The sequence below is a fragment of the Bombus affinis genome, chromosome 10 (genome assembly GCF_024516045.1).
Source record: "Bombus affinis isolate iyBomAffi1 chromosome 10, iyBomAffi1.2, whole genome shotgun sequence".
NCBI lineage: Eukaryota > Metazoa > Arthropoda > Insecta > Hymenoptera > Apidae > Bombus > Bombus affinis.
The window spans coordinates 12055145-12079467 of NC_066353.1; the positions used below are offsets into that span (position 1 = coordinate 12055145).

Sequence of the window (24323 nt, forward strand, 5' to 3'; positions counted from 1 at the left end):
AAATATACGAAAAGAATTGTAATTAAAAATTAGAGGATCGAAAAATTAGAATCTTTAATCGATATAATTAAGGAAAACGGGTAGCGAAAACTTTCTTCTTGTTATTTATAGATAATTCTCATTTGCCATGAATGAAGTTCCGGTTGCCACTCGTTATTCTGGTTCTCAAAGAATTTCGAAATATCCTCGACATACACAGGAATTAGATCCCTTCTGCTTCGATAAAATCGCGACTGTTTCCACTTCTAACGAGACATATTGGACTTTAACAACAGATCGAATATCGAGGATAAATTCACATTACAAAACATCATATAAACGAAATATCACAATTAAAGTTAACATGAAAGGCACGAAGAAAACTGATCACTGTTTAAATTATTCTACTGTAATCATACAAAATTTTCGAGATGGTCTGTAATAAAAATGTAGTAGAATAGTAACAATGAGCAACAACGTGACAACTATATTCTGAAAACTAAAAATAAACTATACTTAAACTATCATCCCAAATCTATATTCCAAGGACTTTTCTGTGAATATAATTTACTTTGCTTATTTCAATTCTTTAAAGGACACGGTCATAATAAATTGAAATATACGTACAAAACTTTGTTTAGTTAAAAACTCAATTAGTAGATATCCTAAATAAAGCATTCAGCACGAGTCATATACTTTCTCATAGTAGCTTTTCTTTAATATATATAAATTAACAAAAGCGTGCATGCAATATATCCCTGTGTTGCAAATTACATGTGACTAATATCAAGTTAAACAACTGAAGAAGCAGAGGTTCCAGCGTAAGCTCATTTCACGAGTTACGTAAGGGCTTGTAAAGGCAATTTGACAAGACTCGACGCACGTACATAATATACAAAATATACAAAAATCCATTTTCCCTCCTGTTTGCTATATTAACGTACAATCCGTATAATATAACATAATCGAGGTTCTTCTTGAAAAAGAAGGACCTATAAGTAATCACACATGTATATATAGACTAAAGTATACAGGTTGCCCCACAGAAATTTTGTCAATATGTTTTGTACATATAAAAATAAAGCGTCATGTAACAGGTGAAGTTTACAGGTGCTTCACTAGAAAGTTACCACAAAAATATGAGATATGGCATGTATAGGTAGATGTCAATACGCATCTCTCGGTTCAACACAGGACAAAACAAGATACATAGTGTTCATTGTACATACTGATATGTGCAAAACGCTTACATACTTTTACCTATCCATAGAAAGCACTGACAAAACTCGTATACTAAACCACAAGACACTCCATATAATATACATAATTTAGAATATAGCTTACTTAGTCACGAACATTATAAATATTTATATCATTAAATACGTAGATAATCAATGTATTTTCTAATCTAATAGTTGTATTAACAGAACCGATTACACATTAAACGAACTCTCGCAACGCAATTCGCTCAATTCTTCGTGTCATCTTATCTGAAAAAGTTTTTCGATTTAGTTCTTTCAATCTGTATCTCACATTCATAAAATGCTTCTACAGATCTGACTGTATGCTAAAACATAGAACAACGTGTTCAATCCATATTTCACATTCATAAAATAATTTTCAACGATTAAACTGTCTGATAAAATGTAAAAAAGGAAAAAAAACGAACAATTACGTGATTCGAAGTTGGATAATATCGAGCTTCTCTTGTAAATAAAGGTGGGGAGAGGCAAAGAAAACCGAATGTGGGGCTGCATCGATGATCGTCCAAGGAAATATTGGGCCAACGTTATGCCTTCTCAGTTTATACCGAGCTCGCCGTTCAGGTAACACCTATCGACTGTAGCCGGTCACTCTTCAAGTCTCGTTTCGTTTCGTTCCGTTCTCCAATTGTTCACTCGTATTCGACAAAGAATTCGGATAAAGGCGAATTTTCTTGCATTTCTGTGAGTAAGTGCTTAACATTGTAACCAATGGCTTTCTTCTTTCTTCCTTTTTGCTTTGCTTGTTCCTTTCGAATGATACACTCGCATGATATATTTTGACAGTGAGTCGTCGCGTGAGAGAATAACTCTTAAGAGCTACATTTATTATTACACGCAAAGGTATTGTCTTATTATCTTGATACTCCTTCGAATGATAAAACGACGTAAAGAAGCTTCGATTTCGCTTATCGTACATCCTATACATAATTACTCAATATAATTTACACAAAGAATTAGTGGAGTATGATACCGGCGTTTAAATTGGCAAGTTACATTTATATTTTCAAAATTATTCATTCCTTTTGCGTAACGGTGTATTTCGTAATAAGACGAATTCGTGTTAGAAATAAATCTCTGTTTTCTGAAAATGGACGTTGAGTAAGTAGAAATAGGTACACACGATGATATATAATTGATATGATATCTAATTGATCAATGTCTGACATATAATGTAAATTAAATTAAAAAAAAAAAAAATGTAATCGTAAATGCTAAAAACTAACGAATGCCAAACTTTCTAAGTGAAGCAATACTTGAACGTAATAGTGACCGAGATTTTATAACGTGGAACATAGTGATTCAACGTATACGTGTATCGTAGAACTTCAAAGTTACAAACAAATTTATGATCTGTACACTGACTATAAAAAGTTATGTATTTAAGATACAGAATATTCGGTTCTAATCTACCGTTAAATGTTATACACTTGAATAGTCTTGTCAGTATTAAGCGCCGAACAGAGCAACATACCAAATGTGGAATACTGGAAATGCGTGGATATAAAATAGTAGTTGAAACGTTACAGTTAATTTTGATATGAAATGTTACTTTTAGACTAATGCATTTTTCTGCATTGCCTAATATTGTGTATTAAGTACTTATCTTAGTATGATTAAGTAATTACCAGTACTATCAGCAGTACTCGATATCAATGTTAAGTACATACATCGACTTGGCTGTTGAATATTTCATAAATACCGAATATTGAACGTCGAACATTAAGTATACAATGTGAAATGTCTCGTAAGTATCACAGAGTAAATATCCAATATGATGTGTCGAGATGTGTCGACACGTGTCGAGCAAGGATTACTGAGAATCTCTAACGTGTATTGAGTATCAAATATTACCTAAGTCCCGGCAATGAGTGTCAAACATCGAGTACTCGAGCATATTGAACGTTAAGTACTCATTAATCGGCAAACACTGAGCGTTGATTAGCGAGTACGAAACGACGAATGCTAGAAGTGCTGAAAAAACGACTAAATATGAAATTAGTATCTTTTCAATTATCAATGAACTGCGGGTTTTTACTTAGATTTCTACTTTTATAAACCTGATTAGACGAAATCTAAGTAGAAATACCTCACCCAACAATTACTATACACTTGGGACATTTTGTATATTTTTAGATCTCCCATAGACGCATAAAAATCCGCGGACTCGTTAATAAATAACAAATATTAATTTCCTATGATCAACACGGAATGTCCAGTATCTACGAAAGGTATGAGAATTTGAAAGGCGCGTGAAACTATGAATAGGAATGACAAATCAATGGAATGATTTAGGAATTTACATTTCGATACACATTATATCGCGATACACCTCAGGGTAACAGAAAATTCAAATGACGCGAGCTTTTACGTACTTTCTGATCGATGCTATTTTGTCGATTACGTAACGATCAATGTCGTTTTGAAAATTGAGGAACAGAAACTTCTCATTATAAAATTCCATTATAAAACGTTTGTTAAGAGCGACGAAACAGAAGCTGATATTCTCAACAGAGAAAGAAAGAAGAAAAGAATTCTCAACAGAGAAAGCGACGCGTTTACCATTCCTCTTATTGCCAAGGTTCTTTTTTCTAAAGTAATCAAACTTCGTACGTTTCAGTTTCTTTGTCAATACGTTGTTGCGTTTCTGCATCGTCGTAAAAGTTATTGCAACATCGCCTTCCAAAGATTCTGCAAACACAATTTTCTTTCTTTTATAAAACCTTCATTTACATAGGATCCGTTACACTCGTTGCTTTAAACATTAATCCGGGTGTCATAATTAATAGCCGCTAAGCAAACGTAGATAACATTGAAGGGATAGAAGCAAAACTTTCAACGTAATTTATTCGATTTTGTCCTGTGGATATTTTCTTTTGCGGAAGATCATCCGGTTATGTTTTATATTTTTAAGCTACAGAACCGTGTGCTCTTTTATATAAAAATCGGATTACACGTATATCAACCTAGAAAAACGTATCATTTGCCTAGTCTCATCGCGAACACTCTCCGCTGTGATTGTTTCGTAAGTCGACCTGTGTTTCTGCAATCTACTCTAATTATTCGACACTCATTGTCTTGACATCCCCATTTGATGATCGCATGCAAACTGTCTGACTCTTTTTGTCATTTGTTTCACGGAAACAGTCACATAACTGAGTTGTTAGGCGCGAAGTTAACATATATTACTGTAATTTTCAATGAGGAATCTCGGTGCGCTACAAGCACGCAGATTTGTTTGCGATGTTTTTCCAAATACTGTAATTAATACTTTAACAAATGGCGTGGTTCTTCCTTTTATTACGACTCTATCTAGATTACCATTTTCTAACTAAACAGAAAACAAAAAAATAACTCCAAAAGAATGGAACGTGAAATTACAAAACAAAACTGGGGCCATTACCTCCCTTTCTCTGTATCCTTCGAAATACTGGTTTATTGAAAAATTAAATACCATGATTGTATTACACGTTCCTAATAATTAACGACACAGCTTTGGGCATGCTTTAGAAAGTAGAATTTCGAACTAATACGAATATACTACAATTTGGCAACGAATAGGGAAATAAAAAGAAAATACACGTTGTTGAGACAACTTAGTACACATAGTACACATTTTGACAGCCTTCTCCTTAGAAGTAGAACGCCTTCTCCGCTTCCTTCGTGTCATTTGTAATTTACCCTACAATTTTCTTTCCAGTGATACAACTCTTTTTCCCGGTGCACTATTTGTGTCGCCGTTTCTTGCATCTGTATATGCGATATCTCTGCAACTTCTTGACATAAATCTGACATGGAAATTGTCTTCTACTCGTAACTTGTTATTTTTCCCTTTTTGTTTAAACGAGCTTTTAGCAAACGAAAAATCGCCGTAATTTTGCAAGACTGGACGATCCCCTCGTAAAATAGGAATTTCCTTGCAAACGAAATTTAATAATTTTGTCTCTTCGTTTCTTTCTTTGCGCATATAGCGAATAAAAGTTTGGCAAAATTGAAAACTTTAGTTAAATACAAGACGATGGCAGAATCAAAGACGGAGGACATCCCCGATAGAATAGCGGAAACATTCGAAGGGCAGAACATTCTAATCACCGGTGGGACTGGTTTTCTTGGCAAAGTCGTCATCGAAAAATTACTCAGATGTGTACAAAACACGAAACAAATTTACATGTTGATCAGAACGAAGAAGGAAAAAGATCCGAAACATCGTTTGGAGGAAATCTTCAATTCGCCGGTAAGATATCTCTTTTGTCGCGTAAGATATAATTAACTTGTGCTCGTGGATCGTGAATTCTTAATTTGAGTTGGTTAATTAAATTCCTTAATGGTATAAATAAAATCGACATTGTCGTACAAGCATTCTATATCCAAATCTAAGTTTTCAAACAGAGTCAATACCAGCGAACATATAGAATTCTAGATTGACATTCAACAAATATCTTACACCGAAATGTATCGTAAACGATGCAGACGATATTGCATAAGTACGAAGAACAAGTAATTAAGCCACATGTGTATACGTAAACAGGTTTCTCGTAACCCGTTTTCTACGTAAGAGAATTCTTCCTGACCTAATTTTCTGGCTAGTGATATTTAGTCCACCGTTGCCATACTCTTCAAAAGATATTTAAAAATCTACAAATGCAAGTCTTGCTAAAATTGCATGGAAACTCATTTTCATCCCAGTTTCCTCAGAAACTGTTACAATTGTTGCGTTAGGAATATATACATTTTACTGTTTTTAATTTATATTTCAAACACAAACACGTAGAGGAAATTTAATTAGTTAAGCGTTACGTATCGCCTGTGCGGTAAAGATAGACTTAGATGTGTGCAATTTCATTAAAGAAGTTGTTTTCACTGCTGGAAAAGGAAGACAATTTTTTTAGGCACGATTGTGTAGGAATATCTAAAGTTTCAACAAATAATAAAATTCCAAGGCATTATAAAATACCCTATGTGTATACTTTTGTCAAATAAGAAAATATTACTTAAACAATGACCTTTCTTAAATACGATGACGAAACAATATCACAAGTAGACTGCAGACGAAAATTATACACCAGTGAAAAGGCCACGAGAAAGAATCTGATCTGTACAGATGCAAGATGATTGATATTGCGCAAAGAATCGTGTTCTTCACATATTCTTCGAATGAAATTACAGCCATAATTCCTGAAATTATTACATCGTGAATTTTTCTTCACGTGAAAGAAAGATTTCTTCTTTCACTTATATGAATTACCAAGAGTCAATCGATCACATATTGTGACATGGTTGTAAATAACATAGAAATAAAAGAACGCACGTAATAGTCAGTGAAATATTTTGTGTATAACTTATAATAAGTCATGTTTGAAAAAAAAAAAAAGAGAAATTACTCGTCATCCGTCGAGTCATCTTCATTTCCTGCGGAGTGGAACATATTTCGAAATTACGTTCATAATGACTGTAACGTGAATCACTGAAATTTCCGTGGATTTGGTTACCAACAACGAAATTCACCACATGTAAGTAAAAGCAAGGCGGTGCGTTTTGTTACGAGACAAAAATCCGAGAAACTAAGTCAAGGCCCTATAACATAGAGAAGAGGATGGCAAACGTTATTATTACCATTATTATCAAGTCTCGTGTCCGGTGAAAGTTCTTATTTTTCTTGTACTGGTGTATTATATCATATTTTTCTTGCTACTGGCCTCTGGACCCTTTTCTAACGTTCATATACACGTACACTCAACATAGGCTGAAAAATTTAGTTGTGTTACCAGTTAGTGAAAAACTGGTTACAGACGAAATTTTTATAGTAGAAGTATATGTAATGAATAGTATTCAATAATAATTATATATATAATAGTATTCAGTAAACAATAGTATTCAAATTTGGAAAAAATTTTCTGACCAACGTTGAATTAATTTTTTACTAACAAGTAGAACAAAGTAAAATAGGACCCAAGAATCCAAGGATCCAAAATGAATCCATTGATATTTTAAGCTTTAAATTTTAAGAGGTCGGTCTTATAAATTGAGCAAAATAATTCATACAAATGTAATTCCACTCTGATTTAGAAATCATTTATTTTAGCTTTTTGAGAAAGTGAAGAGACAAAGGGGTGCAGAGATACTTAAAAAATCAGTAACTGTTATAAGTGGAGATGTATCGTTACCTGGGCTTGGAATTTCCTCAGAAGATAGAAAGATGCTTTGTGAAAAGATAAATATCGTGTACCATGCAGCTGCCACAGTACGGTAACGTGGTGCAAAATGAAGTATATTTGGATTATGTGTAAATAACTTGAAAATAATATACGATTTAATCATTGAACTGTTACAGATTTGATGAATTGCTGAAGAAAGCAGTATTATTGAACACACGTGGTACAAAGCAAATGTTGGAATTAGCCAAGGAGATGAAACATCTGAAACTGTTTGCTCATATCAGTACAGCATATTGTCATCTTGAAGAAAAGGTATTACAACATATTATACTTATTTATGGTAACATATACTTGGAGTAATATATAATTTTCTTCTAGATTTTAAGAGAGAAACCGTATCCACCGCCTGCAGATCCTCATAAAATAATCAAATGTGTTGAATGGATGGATGATGATGTAGTTGAAGCTATGACAGATAAAATTTTAGGACACCTTCCCAATACATATGCCTTTACCAAAGCTTTGTCCGAAAGCTTGGTTGAAGAAGCAATGCCACATATTCCAGCAATTATATTAAGGTATAGATAAAAATAATTTTTGCAGAGTATAAAGTATTTTTAATCACGGAAGATTATTTTACCCCCCAGACCAAGTATAGTTATACCTATATGGAAAGAACCAGTGCCAGGATGGACAGACAATATCAACGGTCCGACAGGACTTTTAATTGGTGCTGGTAAAGGCGTTATTCGAACAATGTATTGTAATGACAGTAGTTATGCAGATTATCTTCCTGTCGATATTGCGGTAAATGCAATTCTTGCCAGTTCTTGGAATTTTATATATTGTAAGGACCATGAAAAGAGAGTTTATAATCTTACAAGTAGCAGTGAATTTAAGGTGTATTATCTTTTAATAAAAGTAATTTTGGATAATGATTTATACATGTAGCTAATAATTCAGTTTGTTTCAACATGGAAATTTTAGGTATCATGGGCAGAGATTATTGCCAGAGGTCGAAGAATAACAGAAAAGGTACCTTTGAATGGGGTTGTTTGGTACCCAGGTGGCAGTATGAAAAAATCAAGACTCATGCACAATATATGTGTTCTACTCTTTCATATGATACCCGCATACCTCATAGATGGCCTTATTTTTCTTGCAGGCTATAAACCAATGTAAGTATACCTAAGTACATCTAAATATTGCAATTATTGAACTACAGATGTTAAATTATTTGCAAATCAAAACACTTTGACCACATTAAAGGACATAAAACTCTTACTATAAACAGTATGTGTCGTGTACAACGCCGAATACAAAAAGGCTTCGAAGTATTCGAGTATTACGCCAACAACCAATGGGACTTCGACAACTCGAATATATTTGAACTAAGGAATAAACTTAATCCTGTGGAATATGAGAAATATCAGCTACACGGGAAAGACATGGATATAGACGCATATTTCGAGACATGTATACGAGCAGCAAGAATTTACATTCTAAATGAACCACCGGAAACTTTGCCAGCTGCTCGAAGACATTTGAGGATGTAAGATCTATTTGCAAAATGATTCTCAGATCCTATCAATTTTAATAAATTTTTATATTTCTGTTGCAGCATGTATTGGGTTGACGTGATTACGAAGATACTTTTCTTCGTGTTACTAATCTATATGGTAGCATCCTGGAGTGAAAGTTTCAGAGCACTGTTAATAGGGAGTTGGTTATTTGTTACTCGAACTCTGTCGCACTAATTACTGACCTCTAGTTTTTAATACTTTTAGCAATTTAAATTTTTTCTACGACCAAATAAACTATAAATTCCCTTTTTTTGTTTATTGATCCATACCTTTTTTTGAATTAATTAAAACAGTTCATAAAAGACATTGTATTATACAATTATTTTTTGAATAAATGTTTGCAAATAAGGTAACATTTCATTAAATCATTTCATATGCTCTTTTCCAAAGTATTACAAAGGTAAATAAAATGAATAAAATAGAGAATGACATTCTCACTGGAAAGTGATTTTTATTTATATCAAATATTGAAAGAGAATTACTCCCTTAAACAGATTCCTGTACAGGAGGTTCATAGCCTTCTGGTCTGTCAACTTTTGAGCCACTTTCACCCACTTCTTCACTTTTGCTGCCAGCACCATCACCATGAAGTTCTAAGAGTTTGCTCAATTCGAAACGTGGCTTCTTTAATACTTTAACCTGTAGTGTAATAAGTTTCTCATTTATATCTAAATATACTCAAAATATTAAGCTTACAAGAACTGCTTATATACCTTGCGGATATAGACATCGTGTAGTGGATAAATTCCTTGTGATGCTTTTTCAATATCCTTGGCAGTAGCATCTGGTAAAAGCTTACTAACCACACCCTTTAAATCACTTTTTGTAACGTCATTTGTAATCGTGTCTACCATCTTCTGTCTAATTTTCTTGACCTAAACATAGAAATACACATGCACATAAGTAACCTTATGCATGAGTAATAACTTCATAATCTATATATATTAAATAAAAATGTTGCAACATCAATATCACTACTCTCTAATCCAAAAGTAATGTGGTAAGTGAATGCTTATTATTATATGCAACTTTATACAACACAAAAGTGTGTATACCACTTTCATGCACTTTAAGTTGCAAATATTGCAGATAAAACATAATAAGTTTATTTTGTATAAATACTAACTTGTGCATGTTGAGCATAACACGTTTTCCTGGTGCTCAGTTGATCTTTGTTAGTGAAACCAATACAGAAAACTCTAAGAAGATACCCATCAGTGGTTTTCACATCAACATTAGCTTCTATCAAGGTTTGCCATTTCTTAACCATGGACCTCAATTTATCTGTAGTTAAGTCCATACCATGGAAATTGGTTAACACATTACGATGCTGAACATCTTCAGCAATCAACCTGAATTTACGGAAAGATCTTTCAGCGTCTCCATCATTTTGCAAATCGGCCAGGGAGACTTCAAATACCCTGTATTTCAAACCTTCAGAGGCAATCTCTGTAAAACAATAAACATAATATTAATAAACAGAACGTTATATATTGTACAATATATTTTAAATAAATTTGTAGCAGTAACTAGTTTTAATACTATTATTGGAATAATATTATGGTAAGTGTCTGCTTTTCTTTATGCAACATAAAACGCCATATAAAGTATTAATAAAACTTTTATGGAGCTGGAGTTGCAAAATTCTTGTTAACACAAAATATCTTACTTGTTCCTTGTGTTCTGTTGACCAACGTTTTGCCAACATGACGATTGGTAAACATAGATGGAGCCTTAACATCGTACCAATCTTTACGGGTGAAGGGATCAACACTGTGAAAAAAGAAGAGTTAGGTTAGGATAGTTGAACTTTTAGGTTAGATATAACAATTCCTTATAATTCAATAATTTTGTGGTACTTTAAAACTTTAACTCATTTAATTTGTTGAATTCATTGAAAGCATCAAATTCAATAAATTTCTATCGATATAACATTATTTAAAAAGAAGTCAATAAAATGAGTAATAAACATTAGAAGTTAAATTTTCAATTATACAATTAAAAATTATATTTACAGCCTTTTAAGGTTATCTTTTATATAAACGAATAAATATTGACAAAATAGTAATATTAAACATGGAATATACGCATACATTTGACTGTTACGTGTAGAAAATCTATTTCAATATCAAGCATCTTTAGCGAAATCAAATAGAAAATTACATTTTTTACATAAGAGATATTTAAAATACATCGAGGAAATATTATAATTTACGTACATCTTCTTTTTAACACCCTTTTTACCTCCTTTCGAGAGCCCCTTGTTTTTACCGACCGCCATGACTAACGTTACACACGAAAAGAACCACGTTCACATTATAACGGAAACTGGCAGAGCGATCTATAAGTTAACAGCGTATACACGAACACTGATTGGTTGTACCAGTTCGCTTTTATTTTGAATAAAACTTTTTAAATAATATTTTACTTGTTATCATATACAATCATTTAAAAATTAAATTCCTAATTATATATATTTATTATAAATAAATCCTTAATATTAATAAATGGGTATTAAAAATAAATATAAATAAGAATTTTCCAATACTGTTACTTAAACATCAAATTTAATATATTATTATACTAAACTTGAATATACAAAGGTATATGTATGTAACAATAATAAAATCAAATAAAAAATATATTTTACTCTAAAGAAAATAATCCTGTATTTACAAGCTTAAATTATAAGTTTATTTATATGTTGTAAGCTTAATATGGATTAATTTAAAAATAAATTGCTATTTCTATAATTTATGATTTATTTTAGGAAATCTTATTTTAAACTGTTAATTAAATACATTAAATACAAATAAATATATTGACTATTGTTGATTATAAATGCATAATTACAGTTTGCACATACAGGTACGAAGTTTTCTGCTAAAGTTTGAGTTTTACTTAAGATATCGAATGTCGACAGCTGTTGGTCTTTGGCTAATTTCAGTACAATTCGAATTTTCGCATGTAAGACGGTGGGATTTATTTTTTTTTTTTCATCGAACGCAAATGCAATGTTCAGCGTTCGTCTTTTTTCGCGATAAATTTCCTCGGTAAATGAGACGATTTTTAGCGGAATATATGTTCACGCAGTGGTCATTACGAAGACTTGTATCAAGTAGTTGGCCTATAAAATCGTTCTGATAATCATGAATCTCCACACGCTGTTTCAGGATTTCAATCCAAGGTAAAAATTATTGCATTCTTTTTTTAAATTTTTTAAAATTTAGATGCTATTTCCAAATTAATAATAAATTCGCGTAATATAATGGTATTTTATATTTACTGGAACATACAAAATAGTTTAAAACATCGAGCGTTATTTCATGCATTTAAAGATTTATATTGTTTAATTTCTGATTTGATATTCTTCGCAAAACTATATGATCTCATTTGTGAACTTACGTAACTTTTGATAATTTGCATCAAGGTTCTATTAATATTTTTAATTTTAGTCTAAGATACACATTTTATCTGGGTCAGATGGTTATTTTAAACAAATAAGTGATACTTCATTCAGCACATTTTATCATTGTTAAAAGATTGTTGACCTTTGTCGGAAATTATCGAAAGTAATACAGTTTCAATATTTTATCTATTTATGGTATATATTTTGTAATCATTGCAAATTATTATTTAAAATAATAAATATAATCGATAATAACTTTTTATAAAGCTCTGTTACATATTCTTTATGCAATTTTAAAAATGTTTATGAAAGTATATGCAACAAAATATACTAATCATTTCTAATTTATATTTTAGTAAATTTTTGGTACACTGCTGTTTGATGATATTTACAATCTTATTTGCACTTCGTTTGGATGGTTTCATAGAATGGAGTTATTGGACTGTATTTACTCCAATATGGTTCTGGAAAAGCATGGTAATTTTGGGTGCTACTGTTGGAAGTTATGTTTGGTGGAAACATCCACATGCGAGATTGGAAGGAGATGCTTATATACATTATAAAGCAATGTTGATTACATTGGCATTACATTTAATTCTGTTAATGTTTGAATTGTTAGTATGTGATAAATTAGAATCTGAAAGACACCTTTGGATGCTTGTATTTATACCACTTATCTTCATCTCTGCTGTATCAATAGTTGTAAGTAATTTTTAATTGTGTACCTAGAAGGTATGGATTGATTCTACAGAAAATATTCTTGTATTGTTCTTGTTTTAGGTTTGTATATGGGCTGCAAAGCACGATCGATTATTTGATTTTGAATTATTTTGTGCAGTAAATATTCTGCAATTTATTTTCTTAGCATTAAAACTGGATGGTATAATTACATGGAGCTGGGAAGTAGTGTTTGCTCCCCTTTGGGCACTGTTATCATTATCTTTAGTTGCAGTACTATATGCAATAGTGTTTGCTGCTGTTTTATTAAGGACTCCACAGATTAATGCCAGACAAAGGCGGACATCTTTATATTCAGCATTGGCATATACATCTCTTGTGGTTCCAGTCCTAGTGTTCCAAGTAAGAATTACAATAATTTTCATTTAATTAATTTTCTTTTTAACGAATTTCGTTAATACTATGATTTTATTCGTTCTAGGTACTATTAGCAAATAAATTAGATGGAGATATTTCACTGAATTATACAACAGTAGTAATGCCACTTTTAATATCTCATGTAACACTTATTTTTATGTCATTTGAGGCAAAAGGAGGAAACATATGTAAGACAACAATATCTAGATTTCATATAAAATTAGATATCTTGAAATGATAAAATTATTACTATTAACACTTTAAGGACCGAATTCGCGTCTTTCATTCTCCAACGGTTGGGGACCGGAGACGCGAATTCGCGTCTTACGTATTTCATATGATATCCTATAAAAATGTTAACTACTGTTAAATAAAACAGTAAAAAAGCAATGGATGCTATAAACAAAATGTTATGAATATGTTTTTATATTACATGCTTGAATAATACGAATAATACGGTCCCCAGAGTGTTAAGAAAAAATTGTTACTTATTCTAGGGTGGTTTGGTGTTAGGAAAGATTTTTGTCATTTTCTATTGGGATTATGTCCACTGCTCCAAGAATATGGTAATATTTCTTACCAACCACGAAGTGAGCAGGACCAACCACCATCAGATCAACCAATGGTGTCGGAAAAGAATGAAAAATACGTTAAAAAAATCGACCTAATGAAACCCGTCGTACCTATAATTTCTATCGATATGCCGGATTGATTATATTGTTTAGGTATGCATAAATATACATAAATATAGATAATTAATGCCAATTTAAAAGAAATATTTTATGTTACAGAGTCTATTCGGATATATGAAATATTTTTATCCATATGACTGGTTCATACCAGGTGCGATATCTTGCTAAGTGATGGATAGGTGCGTAAATAATAACAGAATTATAAAAAGAAGTGGGAAATTGTTATTTTCGGTACGATATGAAAGTCTTGTTATTGTTAAACATATTGTGCGCTAAGGCAATCATAATTATATTACCCATTTTATTCATGGGGTTTAAGCCTTACATGATCATTGTAAAGATTTGGTAGAAAAGATCTTGAAAGGTGTTTTAATACGATCTACTTAAAGATCACGCGAAAGTTCAATATTGGATGCATCTACATGAAATGCCCCTAGAGCAAATTTAGCAGTCGCAGTGCTCAAAATCATTGTCTCTTAAAGCTGCATCAATTCTATGTCTATCCAAACACTTAAATTATGCGTAGAATAAGCAACCAACCCGTCCATTCGTTTGATTGCTCCTTTATAATGATATAGGATAATTGGCGACCTATTTTATTAAGCCTGTTATTCGTAAACTTTACGTAACGGTAGCATTATTATTACTTTGCCAAAAGTAGTAGGTATAAAATAATGGTGAATATGCCTAAGCTGGTGCTAAAAAAATTAAAAATATCATAGATATGTTTTATAAGCAACTGTGAACTGTGTTTAAAATTGAAACTAAACCTCAGTGTATCGTGACCTGTACAGGGCTAAGCTTAATTTGTAATATATTATATTTTAAATAGATTTTCCTGCAGAGTGTCGTGAATGTACATTTGAAGCTTGTTACCAAGGAAAATCTTTCATGTAAATAATACTCCAAGTTTTAGAATTTGTTAGCACTGTACAGGTCATGTCTAAGAAGTTTATTATGTATATAGCTAAGTTTTGATTAATGCGTAACTGTCTGACTTTTCGTTAACATAAAATTTGTCAATAATTATTGAATTATTTGTAAAGAAAATTTGTATGTATATATACGTATATATAAAGATAAGATTAATAGTAAAAAGTAAAAAGGAGTAAAGCTGTGAACAATATGAATAATTACGATTTTGCATTATGTTTTACATTTTCTTTTAAAGATTACCGTTTTTATCTTACATTATTTAATATTCAAAATTTGTATTGTGAATAAGACATGGTTGTATTATTCATCTAGTAAATTTCAAGAGATTGTCGCAATTAATGAACAAAAATTGTTGACTACACGAAAAAGTAATAAAATTAATTACATTTTATTTTTATTCTCTTGGAGACGTTTTATTATATATACGAGCCCTTTTTCGAATAATTTTCATTTTAATAACAAATTTTAAACATACATCTGTAACGAGTATGTTGATGATATATAGAACAAAAAACAAAAGTCATACATTTACATTAGAATAATTTTTCTACATGTTCCTAAAAGTTTCGCAATATTTCTCATAAAAATATTTATATTAATATTATCAGAGAGGTAACCATTTTAATATGTAATATAAGCGTGTTCAAAGGGCTCTGTTACTTTAAATGTTAAATTAATTTTGAGTACGATTACTACTTATCAGTTGCTTAACGGATGCTAATGAGTAACAAATACGTTTTATAATCGATGATGTTACAAATATATAGCATGTTGGTGGTACATATTGAATAATTTAAATTCTATCACCTTCCTTTTTAAATTGCTATTTATTTCATTGAAAACTGAAAATATTATAATGTACATAAAAGTATAATATTTGTTCGACACGATCTACGTGTTATGTATTATAATATAAGAGTTATTACGATATAAAAAGCGATGCAGATTCTTATTTACAATTAAAATATAATTTATCATAAACTTAGCTGAAATTTGCAAATTGTTCGAAACGTTAAGATTTTAATCGGCCTTAATGAGACGATAGATTGGATATATCTGCTGGAATACAAGACTGAGCGCCTCGCATCTTTAGAGTAGCATAAGTAAAATGTAAAAAGAAAGAAGATGAAACGAAATAATTGAAAAACAAGTAAATATTAAGGATATTAATTGTTAACATTATTAGATATCGTAACTACCTGATCGTATACTCAATCAAAATTTTGAGATATCGTATACCCAATGATTTATTGTGTTATAACGTAGAAATAATGTACATACTCTGTTGTATTACAATAACATTATAGACTATATTAATTATTATGTATTATACATATCTATCATGCGTGACGATTGCTAAATATGTAGTGGTATTATTTTATTTTATATACACTACACGCAAGAGATACCATTATAATCTAATAAAGTTTATATTTTTGGTATTAACAGACACGAGCAATTTTTACAATACGAGATTTTTTTCGGTATTGTTTTTTGTATGTATGGATCGCATGTGATCAATCGATAACGTGTTGGATCGTTCATGTGTCAGAAAGTGTGGACATCTTTTTATCTCAATCATTAACATTGTGGTCTTCGGAAAGGCATTTTTGTGAACATCAATCCTAAGATTATTGGAAACCTATAATATGCATATAATATCTATGCTACAAATTATGGTTTTTTACATTGTTTTTTTTTTAATGTAAGGAATGGACGACGATTATGGATACATATCCATAATGTCCCGTTTATCATTTACTCACATTTTTGGTACATGCGCAAACTATTGTCGGCCACTAAGTGTATTTGCATCGTAATAAATTGCATCGGTCATTAAGTCTCAACATAATGGTATATATTCAGGTACCCAAGTACGACCAAGGAGCAATGAGACATTCTTTGATACTTTTGCGACGTCAAGTTCGGAATCCTCTATCAATGACGTTTCCCAAACGTACAGTATCCGCAAACGTTTTGCACAGAGCGTAACAAATTCCAACAATCCTGAGCAACTAAACATGTTAAGGAAAACAGATCATCATTGCTAATTATTTTAATTAGGATTGACTAAAAAGAAACTACAGCATAATAATACAGAAGTAAATAATATGAGATTTAAAAATATAATGTAATAGCTAGAAATATTGGAAAATTGAAAAAATGTTTCGCAATATAAAATTTGTTGTTTCTAATCGTTACGTTTAAGCATTTGCTTATTGTATAGACAAATTGAATTAGTGTGTTACGTACGTGATTTCACAATCACCCAAACCCACGGCGCTTAGGCGTGGGCATCTTTGAGCGACAGAGAGTAATACGTGATCGAGTAAACCGGGTCCATAAGCTGCAATTACTAGCTCAATCAACCGGGGACACTGATAGCCAATACGTAACACAGTTGCTTCCGACGGCGCTTCCCCAAAGTATAGGTGCGTTATAGGAACGTACGGTGCAAATAATGGACTCTGATCGTCTTCGCTCGTCATATAGGACAATCTAATTTAGAATGAATTTCATATTTTACATAATATAAATATACCGCAATGCATCTGATAGAATTTAGATATTCCTTTTATACAAAAATATTTTATATTGTGAAATAATGTATACCATATTAATCTGTTTATTGTAGCTCTGTTACGATGCTCTGAAGGATTAAGATAAGAACGAACGTTTACGGTACAAGTAAATATATAACTTGCACTCACAGTATAAGATTTATGTTGGGCAAATGACTGGAAAAAGTAAACCAAGCTTTATCGCTGACTCGCGGAAGTGGTTTTGTCTCTGGATGCACTTCCAATCGCAGGGTTTCCAATTGCACCTGTTTTTCAGAACTCAAAGCTAATAGTAACTCGTCGCTAAGTAATGAATAGGACAGTGACAACTCTTGCAGGTATCGACAATAATTGACCAACGCCTTAATCCCTGCAAAAATTTGTTGATATCATATTGTTTTTATCATACTTCTTATAATCGTTAACGTTATTATTAACATCGAATGAGCTGAATTTTTTCAAGATGAAATTTAGAAAGCATTGGATTATTTCTTGTAGAATGAAAGTGAGTTAAACCTTCGGGTAACAATCGAGGAAATCCCTTAATTCGTAGAAGTTGCAAAGTTTTCGAAGTGTCCTCGTCGCTTCCAGAACGATCCTTCTTTTGTTCGATCGAGTCTTTGTTTGATACTTTCATGATGGATTTGAACTTATCATTGTCGATGTCTAAGAAATCAGGCTTTGCAGTGCTCATTAGTGCCAGCATCTATCAGCAAACATTCCAACAGAAAAACTAATTAATTAACTTAAAAAATTTAATAATGTCTCTTTAAACTCCAAATAAAAGTTTCTTTTAGAATAGAGAAATCTAGTCAGGACTTGTGGCAAGGATTTAAAATAGTACTTCTTCACCACTGAATTGATTTAATATTCCTAATCAATCAAATGACACAATGATCAGCGCACTTTGTTCCTACTCATTTCACCATTAAATTTCATATATGTTTATCAAAAATTATCATAAATTATCTATAATTATCTATATATTAAATGGGTGCAATATATATTTACAAAAATAATACACTTTTATTTCATAGATGGTTCCATCTTCATCAAGAGGAATCACCAGTGAACACTATATCATTCCAGTTGCGACATTTGTATGATAATAACGTACAGGATTGAGCCCACTATTAAGTAAAAGTGTATCACATTTTTATATGTACCATCAATCTATGATATTATAAAGCTTTTTATAAAAAGAATTCATTTTCACAGAGACATAATGTTCACAATCTTATATTACAGACTATATTTACTTCCATCCCATTAGTTCTTCCCAAGATCTTACTTTTGCCGGTATAACAATCCTTAATTGTTCTTTTAAAAAAAGTATAGTCCAAAGGAAGTCTCCAAAAAATTCCACAACTTGAACACTTTCTTTATACCACCAATACAATTGATATAATTAATCTTATACCAGCCACAGAAACCGTAAACCGCCCAAAATTTTCAATGGGTATCCGATTAGCGTGCAGACAGCCTCGATAGGCTCCACGCTACTATGACTCTTCAGGAACTCGCGGAACGGACAAAGTTGTTACGCCGAGGAATGCAATACCTTCGACTCATAGTTGAAGAGAGCTAGTTCGTACGGCCTCCGCCGCAGGAAGCGGCGAGAAAAAGCGAAAGGACGATTGGAAAGGCTGTTACAATCGTTGTGCAAGAGAAAACACTGATCGAATTGGGACCACGGAGAGGCTTGTGACTAGGACATGCACGTGCTAGGTATGCGCCGTTGCACTAGGTTCCGCAGGTAACTTTATAAGGAGTCTGTGTATACTTTGAGCCGTATACTCAGGTAAAAGGATCGCTACATAGCTATAGAAAGCGGTCATGGACTAAGTAAAATGTTTTAAATGTTCCTTAACCTCTAGCTATGTTGCTATTCACGTGCTAGCGTTTGCGGATCACGTGCATTGCCCGTATCAGGAGGATATCCAGTTTGATAAATGATATTGCTAGTCAAGTTAATTAATTAATTCGTTACTCTTTTTCTTTTTTCAAAGTAGCACGACGTAGCGTATATTTGTAATAGAAGCTATGACAGGACAGCAAGAAATTTTCAGCGCCAAGTGTTAAGTATACGCATATCAAATTCTAAATCTTCAGTGTTCTAAAGAGTACTAATCCTTTCTCTGAGAATTCAAAATCTTCAGTTTCCTAAAGCATTCTAATTCTTTCTTTGAGAATCCTAAATCTTGGGTCCACGAGGATCTTTTATCGTACCAGCAGAATTTTCTCTAGAAATAAATAGAAATAACCATTTACTTAGTAATAATATCATATTTCAGTGAATTTGTGGAGAATTCTTTGCTTTTTTTACACGTAAAAAAAATTCTGTGTGACATTTGACAGTCAAGAAGAAAAGAAAGGAGCAAAGAATTTACATTATCAAAAATAAAATATATAAAAAAGATTGTAACTGGATCGGAAAAACAATGAAAATAAATGAGACGAATATTAATCAAACGAAATAAATATTGCATAATAATTGAGCTGATGCACATTGTTCAAATATTAAATATTTTACGGGCTTAATAAAACGTTTGTAATCCGTAAAAGGAGGTCATGGACTTGCAGAGACTGTTGCCGGTTCCCAGTAGACCATGCACGTGTTTTCCTTTGCGACTCACGTGTATCACGAAGAGAAAGGAAACTGATATAAATGACTAACTAATTAAACATCGTTCGATACCTACTCGATTGCCTTTACTTATCAAATACTTGTTTAAACACTTCATTCTTTATTCCTGTTAAAAAGATTACATTTCTTTCAATAGTATCTAGTAAGAAAATAAGCAATTTTTCCTATATTTTTTACAATTTATACATTTTATTTGATATACTGGATTTGTATATTATATTATATTTTTAAAAACATTTAAAATATAGGTATTGTACAAATCTTAGAGAATGCAGAATAAATTTAGCTAACCCTTTACAAACTCATTTATAAAATTGCTAGTCGGAAGAACATGGTTAGAACGGCAAATATAAGTAACAGCGGTGAAAGTCAAGCTTCGTTAAACGTTAAATGACAAGTGCTTCTGCACGGATCTACTAAACAGTTTACCGTTTCATCCAACGTAATTGTAACGTTGTATCATTTAAAGAGCATTATTCCAAAGCATTCGATCAATTATGTATCTAATGTCGATAATAAACTGTCCATCTTTGATAGGATATACAAAAAAGAGGCTCAAACCTAAGCTTAAATTTACAATTTTTCATATTATGCATACACCAACCAATCATTCAGTGTTCTAGAAAATTCGAATTATACAGATCAAAATGCAAAAAAATATTTACATATAAAAAGATATAAAGAACATTACCTATTATCCCGGTTGTGACTGAATTTTACGTTCCTTAAGAACGGTGATTTGCGAGTGAGCGCGAATCGCGGGACACAAGCTGACAGATGGAACGAAAGCTCTTTGCGGTGGAGAGTCGTGTTCTTTGGAAGCGAAACCCATTTACTTTTGCAGTGGCTCGCCGCCAGCATTCGATTCGGTTGCCCGTCAGTTAAACTGTTACCTGAAACAGCACGCGTATTGTTAACACACTGTCGTCACACACCTGAACAATGAACTCATTTCTCCAAGTAATGTTTCATTACACCAAGCACTGCTTCGCTAACTGGCCACGGATCTAGTTTATCTACCCAACTATATAGGAAAATATATTTTTCTATGAAATCACAAGTATCATTTCTTTTCTCCATTGAGTACAAATGAAATACAAATACCTGTCACTGATATGGAAACATTTTATGAATATGAATATTATACATGTTATGTAAAAACGTTTCGAAATTTCATTAACATTCTAATGAAACAGTCATTTATTGTAAAAACATATTGAGTAAAAAACGAATATATAGCATGAATTGTGATCTTAAATATATGTAGTTAACGTGAAAGATGTTCTCATTAAATATTGTAGTCTAGTAATATAATCAATAATTAATTGCTCAAATATTCTGGACATCTTTGTGAAGTGTATGTATGGAATAAATATCTAGTAACTTTTATATACATTTTCAGATTGATCTTAAATTTTCAGAATCTGAAAATAATAGCTACAAGATATTTAGTACAAATATATACATCACATTCAGAGATCACAAAGGTATTTAAATATTCAACTATTCAGTACATTAAGCACAAATGGCTGTCCATATCGTATATTAATTTTTTTCTTTAATCTTAAATATATCGTAACTTCAAATTAATTTCAAATTTAATGAAGAAGAAGAATGAGGAAATTTCAAAATGTTTCATATAACACGTATAATATATTTCTAAAAGATATCTGTACTAAGATGTGTAAGTAGTGTAAGTAGTAAGTATATATAACACTAAAGATTCACTTCATAAGATCAGTTTCAAGAACTCTGGTGGGAAAAGGTAGCCAGTCAACGAATCAAGATCTGGTCCAGTTCACGCGGCACTGCTACGATCGTTAATAACGCTTCGCCGTTTCCAATCAAAAAACTGTTTCTATGTATTACAACTTTCCTTGTCACGGAACGTTATGCAGCGAATCCTGCAACCTGACCGTCGAATTTCAACATCATGTTACTACGCATATCCTCCTTTAGAATCGTCCGAATTGCTTGCCCAATAATTGATCACACCTACTAATACGCAGATATTCGTGTTTTGTGGTACGTCGAAGCGAAACGACACGCAATGTTCTCCAAATACCAATTTGCCAAGTATGTATGTGTTTTTGTTTTTCTCGTTGAGGAATCTCCAGTTCTACGCGATAACTCTATAACGGACTTCTCGAGACCGATAGAATTTTTTGTTTTAGCAGATATTTTTCGTTAAACGCACGTCCCTACAAACCGGTCTCGAATTAATACTGTGCTCAGTTGCTCACTGCGCCTACGGTGTCCTGCCTGACGCAGGCGACACTGCTAAAGGCAGCTGAAATAGATACACGTGTTTCACAGCTCACGTGTACCCTGCGTATTGATACTTGTATGTGCATAGGCATTCGCCCATGGCTATCCTATGTATACATATATCGTTCACCCGACATGCGTCATCATCGCTGCGTGTTGTTCCTTCTGCATCTCTATTTTGGGAAAATTCCGGACCTGATTATTGTTTTTAGGAGTTCAAAGTTCGGAATTAATGAATAACAAATTATTTGAAAAATATAGGAATGGTGTCTTTCGAGTTTAATCGAATGCAAAAGTATACTTTCGTTTTGTATGGAATTTTGTGTTAGCCTCTGACGGCTAATGTTGCGTTAACGCAGCGTTTCATTCACGATCTGTTTTCCACCCAAATTTTAACGTTACCTCTCTGAAAAGTAATTAATATCTGTCCAATACTATTTCTTCTACGTAAATTCTAAAATTTTATGAAATGTAAAGTCCAAGTGCTTACAATATAATTATGATAGATCTGCTTAATTTGATAGTTTAACGTTCTTGAAAGTTGATAAGTTGACGTGTGACAAATTAGTTAAAAAGAAATTAGATCGCAATTTAGTAAATGGATCTTATATTGCAATAAATGCATATCATTAAAATATAAGTAGTGTTTAAATACATTTTTGATGATTTGTCACGTTGATTGAGCATGATTTTACTATGTGATGTGTATTCCACGCTTTTTATGAACAGAGTATAAAAAAAAGAGTATGCATAAAGAGACACAGACGCGAAGAAGAAGTAAGCAAAACAGCAAAGCTAATAAATTTTAATAGTTCTTTTTTAAACATTTTTCAGAAATTTTCTTTTACATTTAAATTATTTTTAAATTACTATTCTTTATTGAAAACAAGACCTTAGCCATTATTTTGTCTGATGTAAGAAATCTTAAATATTATAGAAGTAATTGTTTACCTTTATAGTTTATTACACAAAACATGAATAAGCGTATCTCTTCTTTTTTATTAGATCTTATCTTACGAAGATCTGGAAAGATCCCCTGTAAACAACAAAATGGCTTTTACTGAATTTGATAAATAAAAATGATATATTAGGGGAATTTTATAAGAAAATCAAGAATTACTAATTTCATTATTAATAATTACTTTATCTAAAATTGCGATCGACACAATACATGTAATGTATTTATTCGTGACGTTTAATTAATATCACGCGTCATATAATTTATTTGTTATGATGACGTCTTATAGATAAGTTGTTAATTTACTTGGAAAACCTAATAGCGTTTCAAACGACCAGTAGAAGCGGAAAGATACAGTCACTATCGAACATTTTTTTGAAAACAAGAATACGTAGAAAAGATAAAGATAAGAGAAGAGATTTTTCACTTAAACGTTACGTGTGACGAACACCGAGATACAATCTGTAACTTAGACCAAATGAGAATGACTAATGAACGATTACGATGCTCAGGAACGTAATATTTATGGATACATTCTTTAATTTAATTAATTTTCATTTCTCTCACAAATATTTTTGCCACTCTACACACAATTGAATCTTAAAAATTAATCAAACGAATAATTTCATTTAAATTACTTCACCGCCACAATACGTATTGAAATGAGATATTCAATAAATTGTCGAATTATATATATTTTTCTTTACATTATTTTTAAATAATGTAAAATGATATATTGATAGTAATTAAATATATCTTAAATATTTCTTACTGAAAT

The 24323-nt window shown here is 31.7% G+C and overlaps 5 protein-coding genes across 19 annotated transcripts in view; 2 read left to right on the forward strand and 3 right to left on the reverse strand.

The window, feature by feature from the left end:
* LOC126920954 (putative fatty acyl-CoA reductase CG5065) overlaps positions 1-24323 on the reverse strand; it is a 109282-nt gene that overhangs the window by 65430 nt on the left and 19529 nt on the right. The gene's annotated exons all lie outside the window — the stretch shown is intronic.
* On the forward strand, positions 1467-9332 carry LOC126920952 (putative fatty acyl-CoA reductase CG5065). 6 transcript variants are annotated; one of them, XM_050731994.1, is made up of 9 exons: positions 1476-2988; positions 5213-5475; positions 7324-7487; positions 7573-7708; positions 7775-7974; positions 8044-8203; positions 8384-8574; positions 8691-8948; positions 9018-9332. In XM_050731994.1, exons 1-9 carry the CDS (start codon positions 2982-2984, stop codon positions 9151-9153), a joined length of 1515 nt encoding a protein of 504 aa, XP_050587951.1. In that variant the 5' UTR covers positions 1476-2981; the 3' UTR covers positions 9154-9332. The 6 variants fall into 6 exon arrangements, with proteins under 6 accessions (XP_050587952.1, XP_050587951.1, XP_050587947.1 ...); XM_050731990.1 differs by having other exon boundaries at positions 1485-2988; positions 8044-8296; XM_050731993.1 differs by having other exon boundaries at positions 1487-1925; positions 5246-5475; positions 8044-8296.
* LOC126920968 (40S ribosomal protein S3a) lies at positions 9411-11366 on the reverse strand. Its single transcript, XM_050732034.1, has 5 exons — positions 11199-11366; positions 10649-10752; positions 10106-10428; positions 9693-9854; positions 9411-9618 (listed from the first exon to the last, which is right to left on the reverse strand). Exons 1-5 carry the CDS (start codon positions 11258-11260, stop codon positions 9466-9468), a joined length of 804 nt encoding a protein of 267 aa, XP_050587991.1. The 5' UTR covers positions 11261-11366; the 3' UTR covers positions 9411-9465.
* On the forward strand, positions 11900-16557 carry LOC126920962 (transmembrane protein 185A). 2 transcript variants are annotated; one of them, XM_050732018.1, is made up of 6 exons: positions 11900-12166; positions 12745-13090; positions 13169-13468; positions 13548-13671; positions 13981-14208; positions 14257-16557. In XM_050732018.1, the coding sequence occupies exons 1-5, from the start codon at positions 12129-12131 to the stop codon at positions 14193-14195; spliced, it is 1023 nt and encodes a 340-aa protein (XP_050587975.1). In that variant the 5' UTR covers positions 11900-12128; the 3' UTR covers positions 14196-14208; positions 14257-16557. The 2 variants fall into 2 exon arrangements, with proteins under 2 accessions (XP_050587975.1, XP_050587974.1); XM_050732017.1 differs by having other exon boundaries at positions 11901-12166; positions 14275-16557.
* On the reverse strand, positions 16341-24070 carry LOC126920966 (F-box/LRR-repeat protein 3-like). Of its 9 annotated transcripts, XM_050732027.1 has the most exons (8): positions 23730-24070; positions 23539-23623; positions 21011-21212; positions 18189-18378; positions 17823-18042; positions 17365-17610; positions 16878-17126; positions 16341-16753 (listed from the first exon to the last, which is right to left on the reverse strand). In XM_050732027.1, exons 4-7 carry the CDS (start codon positions 18376-18378, stop codon positions 16955-16957), a joined length of 828 nt encoding a protein of 275 aa, XP_050587984.1. In that variant the 5' UTR covers positions 21011-21212; positions 23539-23623; positions 23730-24070; the 3' UTR covers positions 16341-16753; positions 16878-16954. The 9 variants fall into 9 exon arrangements, with proteins under 9 accessions (XP_050587984.1, XP_050587982.1, XP_050587981.1 ...); XM_050732025.1 differs by lacking the exons at positions 23539-23623; positions 23730-24070 and adding an exon at positions 22385-22556; XM_050732024.1 differs by lacking the exons at positions 23539-23623; positions 23730-24070 and adding an exon at positions 22319-22556.

Coding starts and splice junctions, on each gene's coding strand:
- LOC126920966 (XM_050732027.1), bottom strand. CDS start 18,378: ATGCTGGCACTAATGAGCACTGCAAAGCCTGATTTCTTAGACATCGAC. Junction 17,611..17,822: donor CCCAACATAAATCTTATACT/GTGAGTGCAAGT, acceptor ATTCTAAATTAG/ATTGTCCTATATGACGAGCG. Junction 17,127..17,364: donor TTGGGTGATTGTGAAATCAC/GTACGTAACACA, acceptor TAACATGTTTAG/TTGCTCAGGATTGTTGGAAT.
- LOC126920962 (XM_050732018.1), top strand. CDS start 12,129: ATGAATCTCCACACGCTGTTTCAGGATTTCAATCCAAG. Junction 13,091..13,168: donor TCTCTGCTGTATCAATAGTT/GTAAGTAATTTT, acceptor TTCTTGTTTTAG/GTTTGTATATGGGCTGCAAA. Junction 13,469..13,547: donor TTCCAGTCCTAGTGTTCCAA/GTAAGAATTACA, acceptor TATTCGTTCTAG/GTACTATTAGCAAATAAATT.
- LOC126920968 (XM_050732034.1), bottom strand. CDS start 11,260: ATGGCGGTCGGTAAAAACAAGGGGCTCTCGAAAGGAGGTAAAAAGGGT. Junction 10,429..10,648: donor CAACAGAACACAAGGAACAA/GTAAGATATTTT, acceptor ATTGTTTTACAG/AGATTGCCTCTGAAGGTTTG. Junction 9,855..10,105: donor GTTATGCTCAACATGCACAA/GTTAGTATTTAT, acceptor TTCTATGTTTAG/GTCAAGAAAATTAGACAGAA.
- LOC126920952 (XM_050731990.1), top strand. Junction 7,488..7,572: donor CATGCAGCTGCCACAGTACG/GTAACGTGGTGC, acceptor GAACTGTTACAG/ATTTGATGAATTGCTGAAGA. Junction 8,575..8,690: donor CTTGCAGGCTATAAACCAAT/GTAAGTATACCT, acceptor TACTATAAACAG/TATGTGTCGTGTACAACGCC.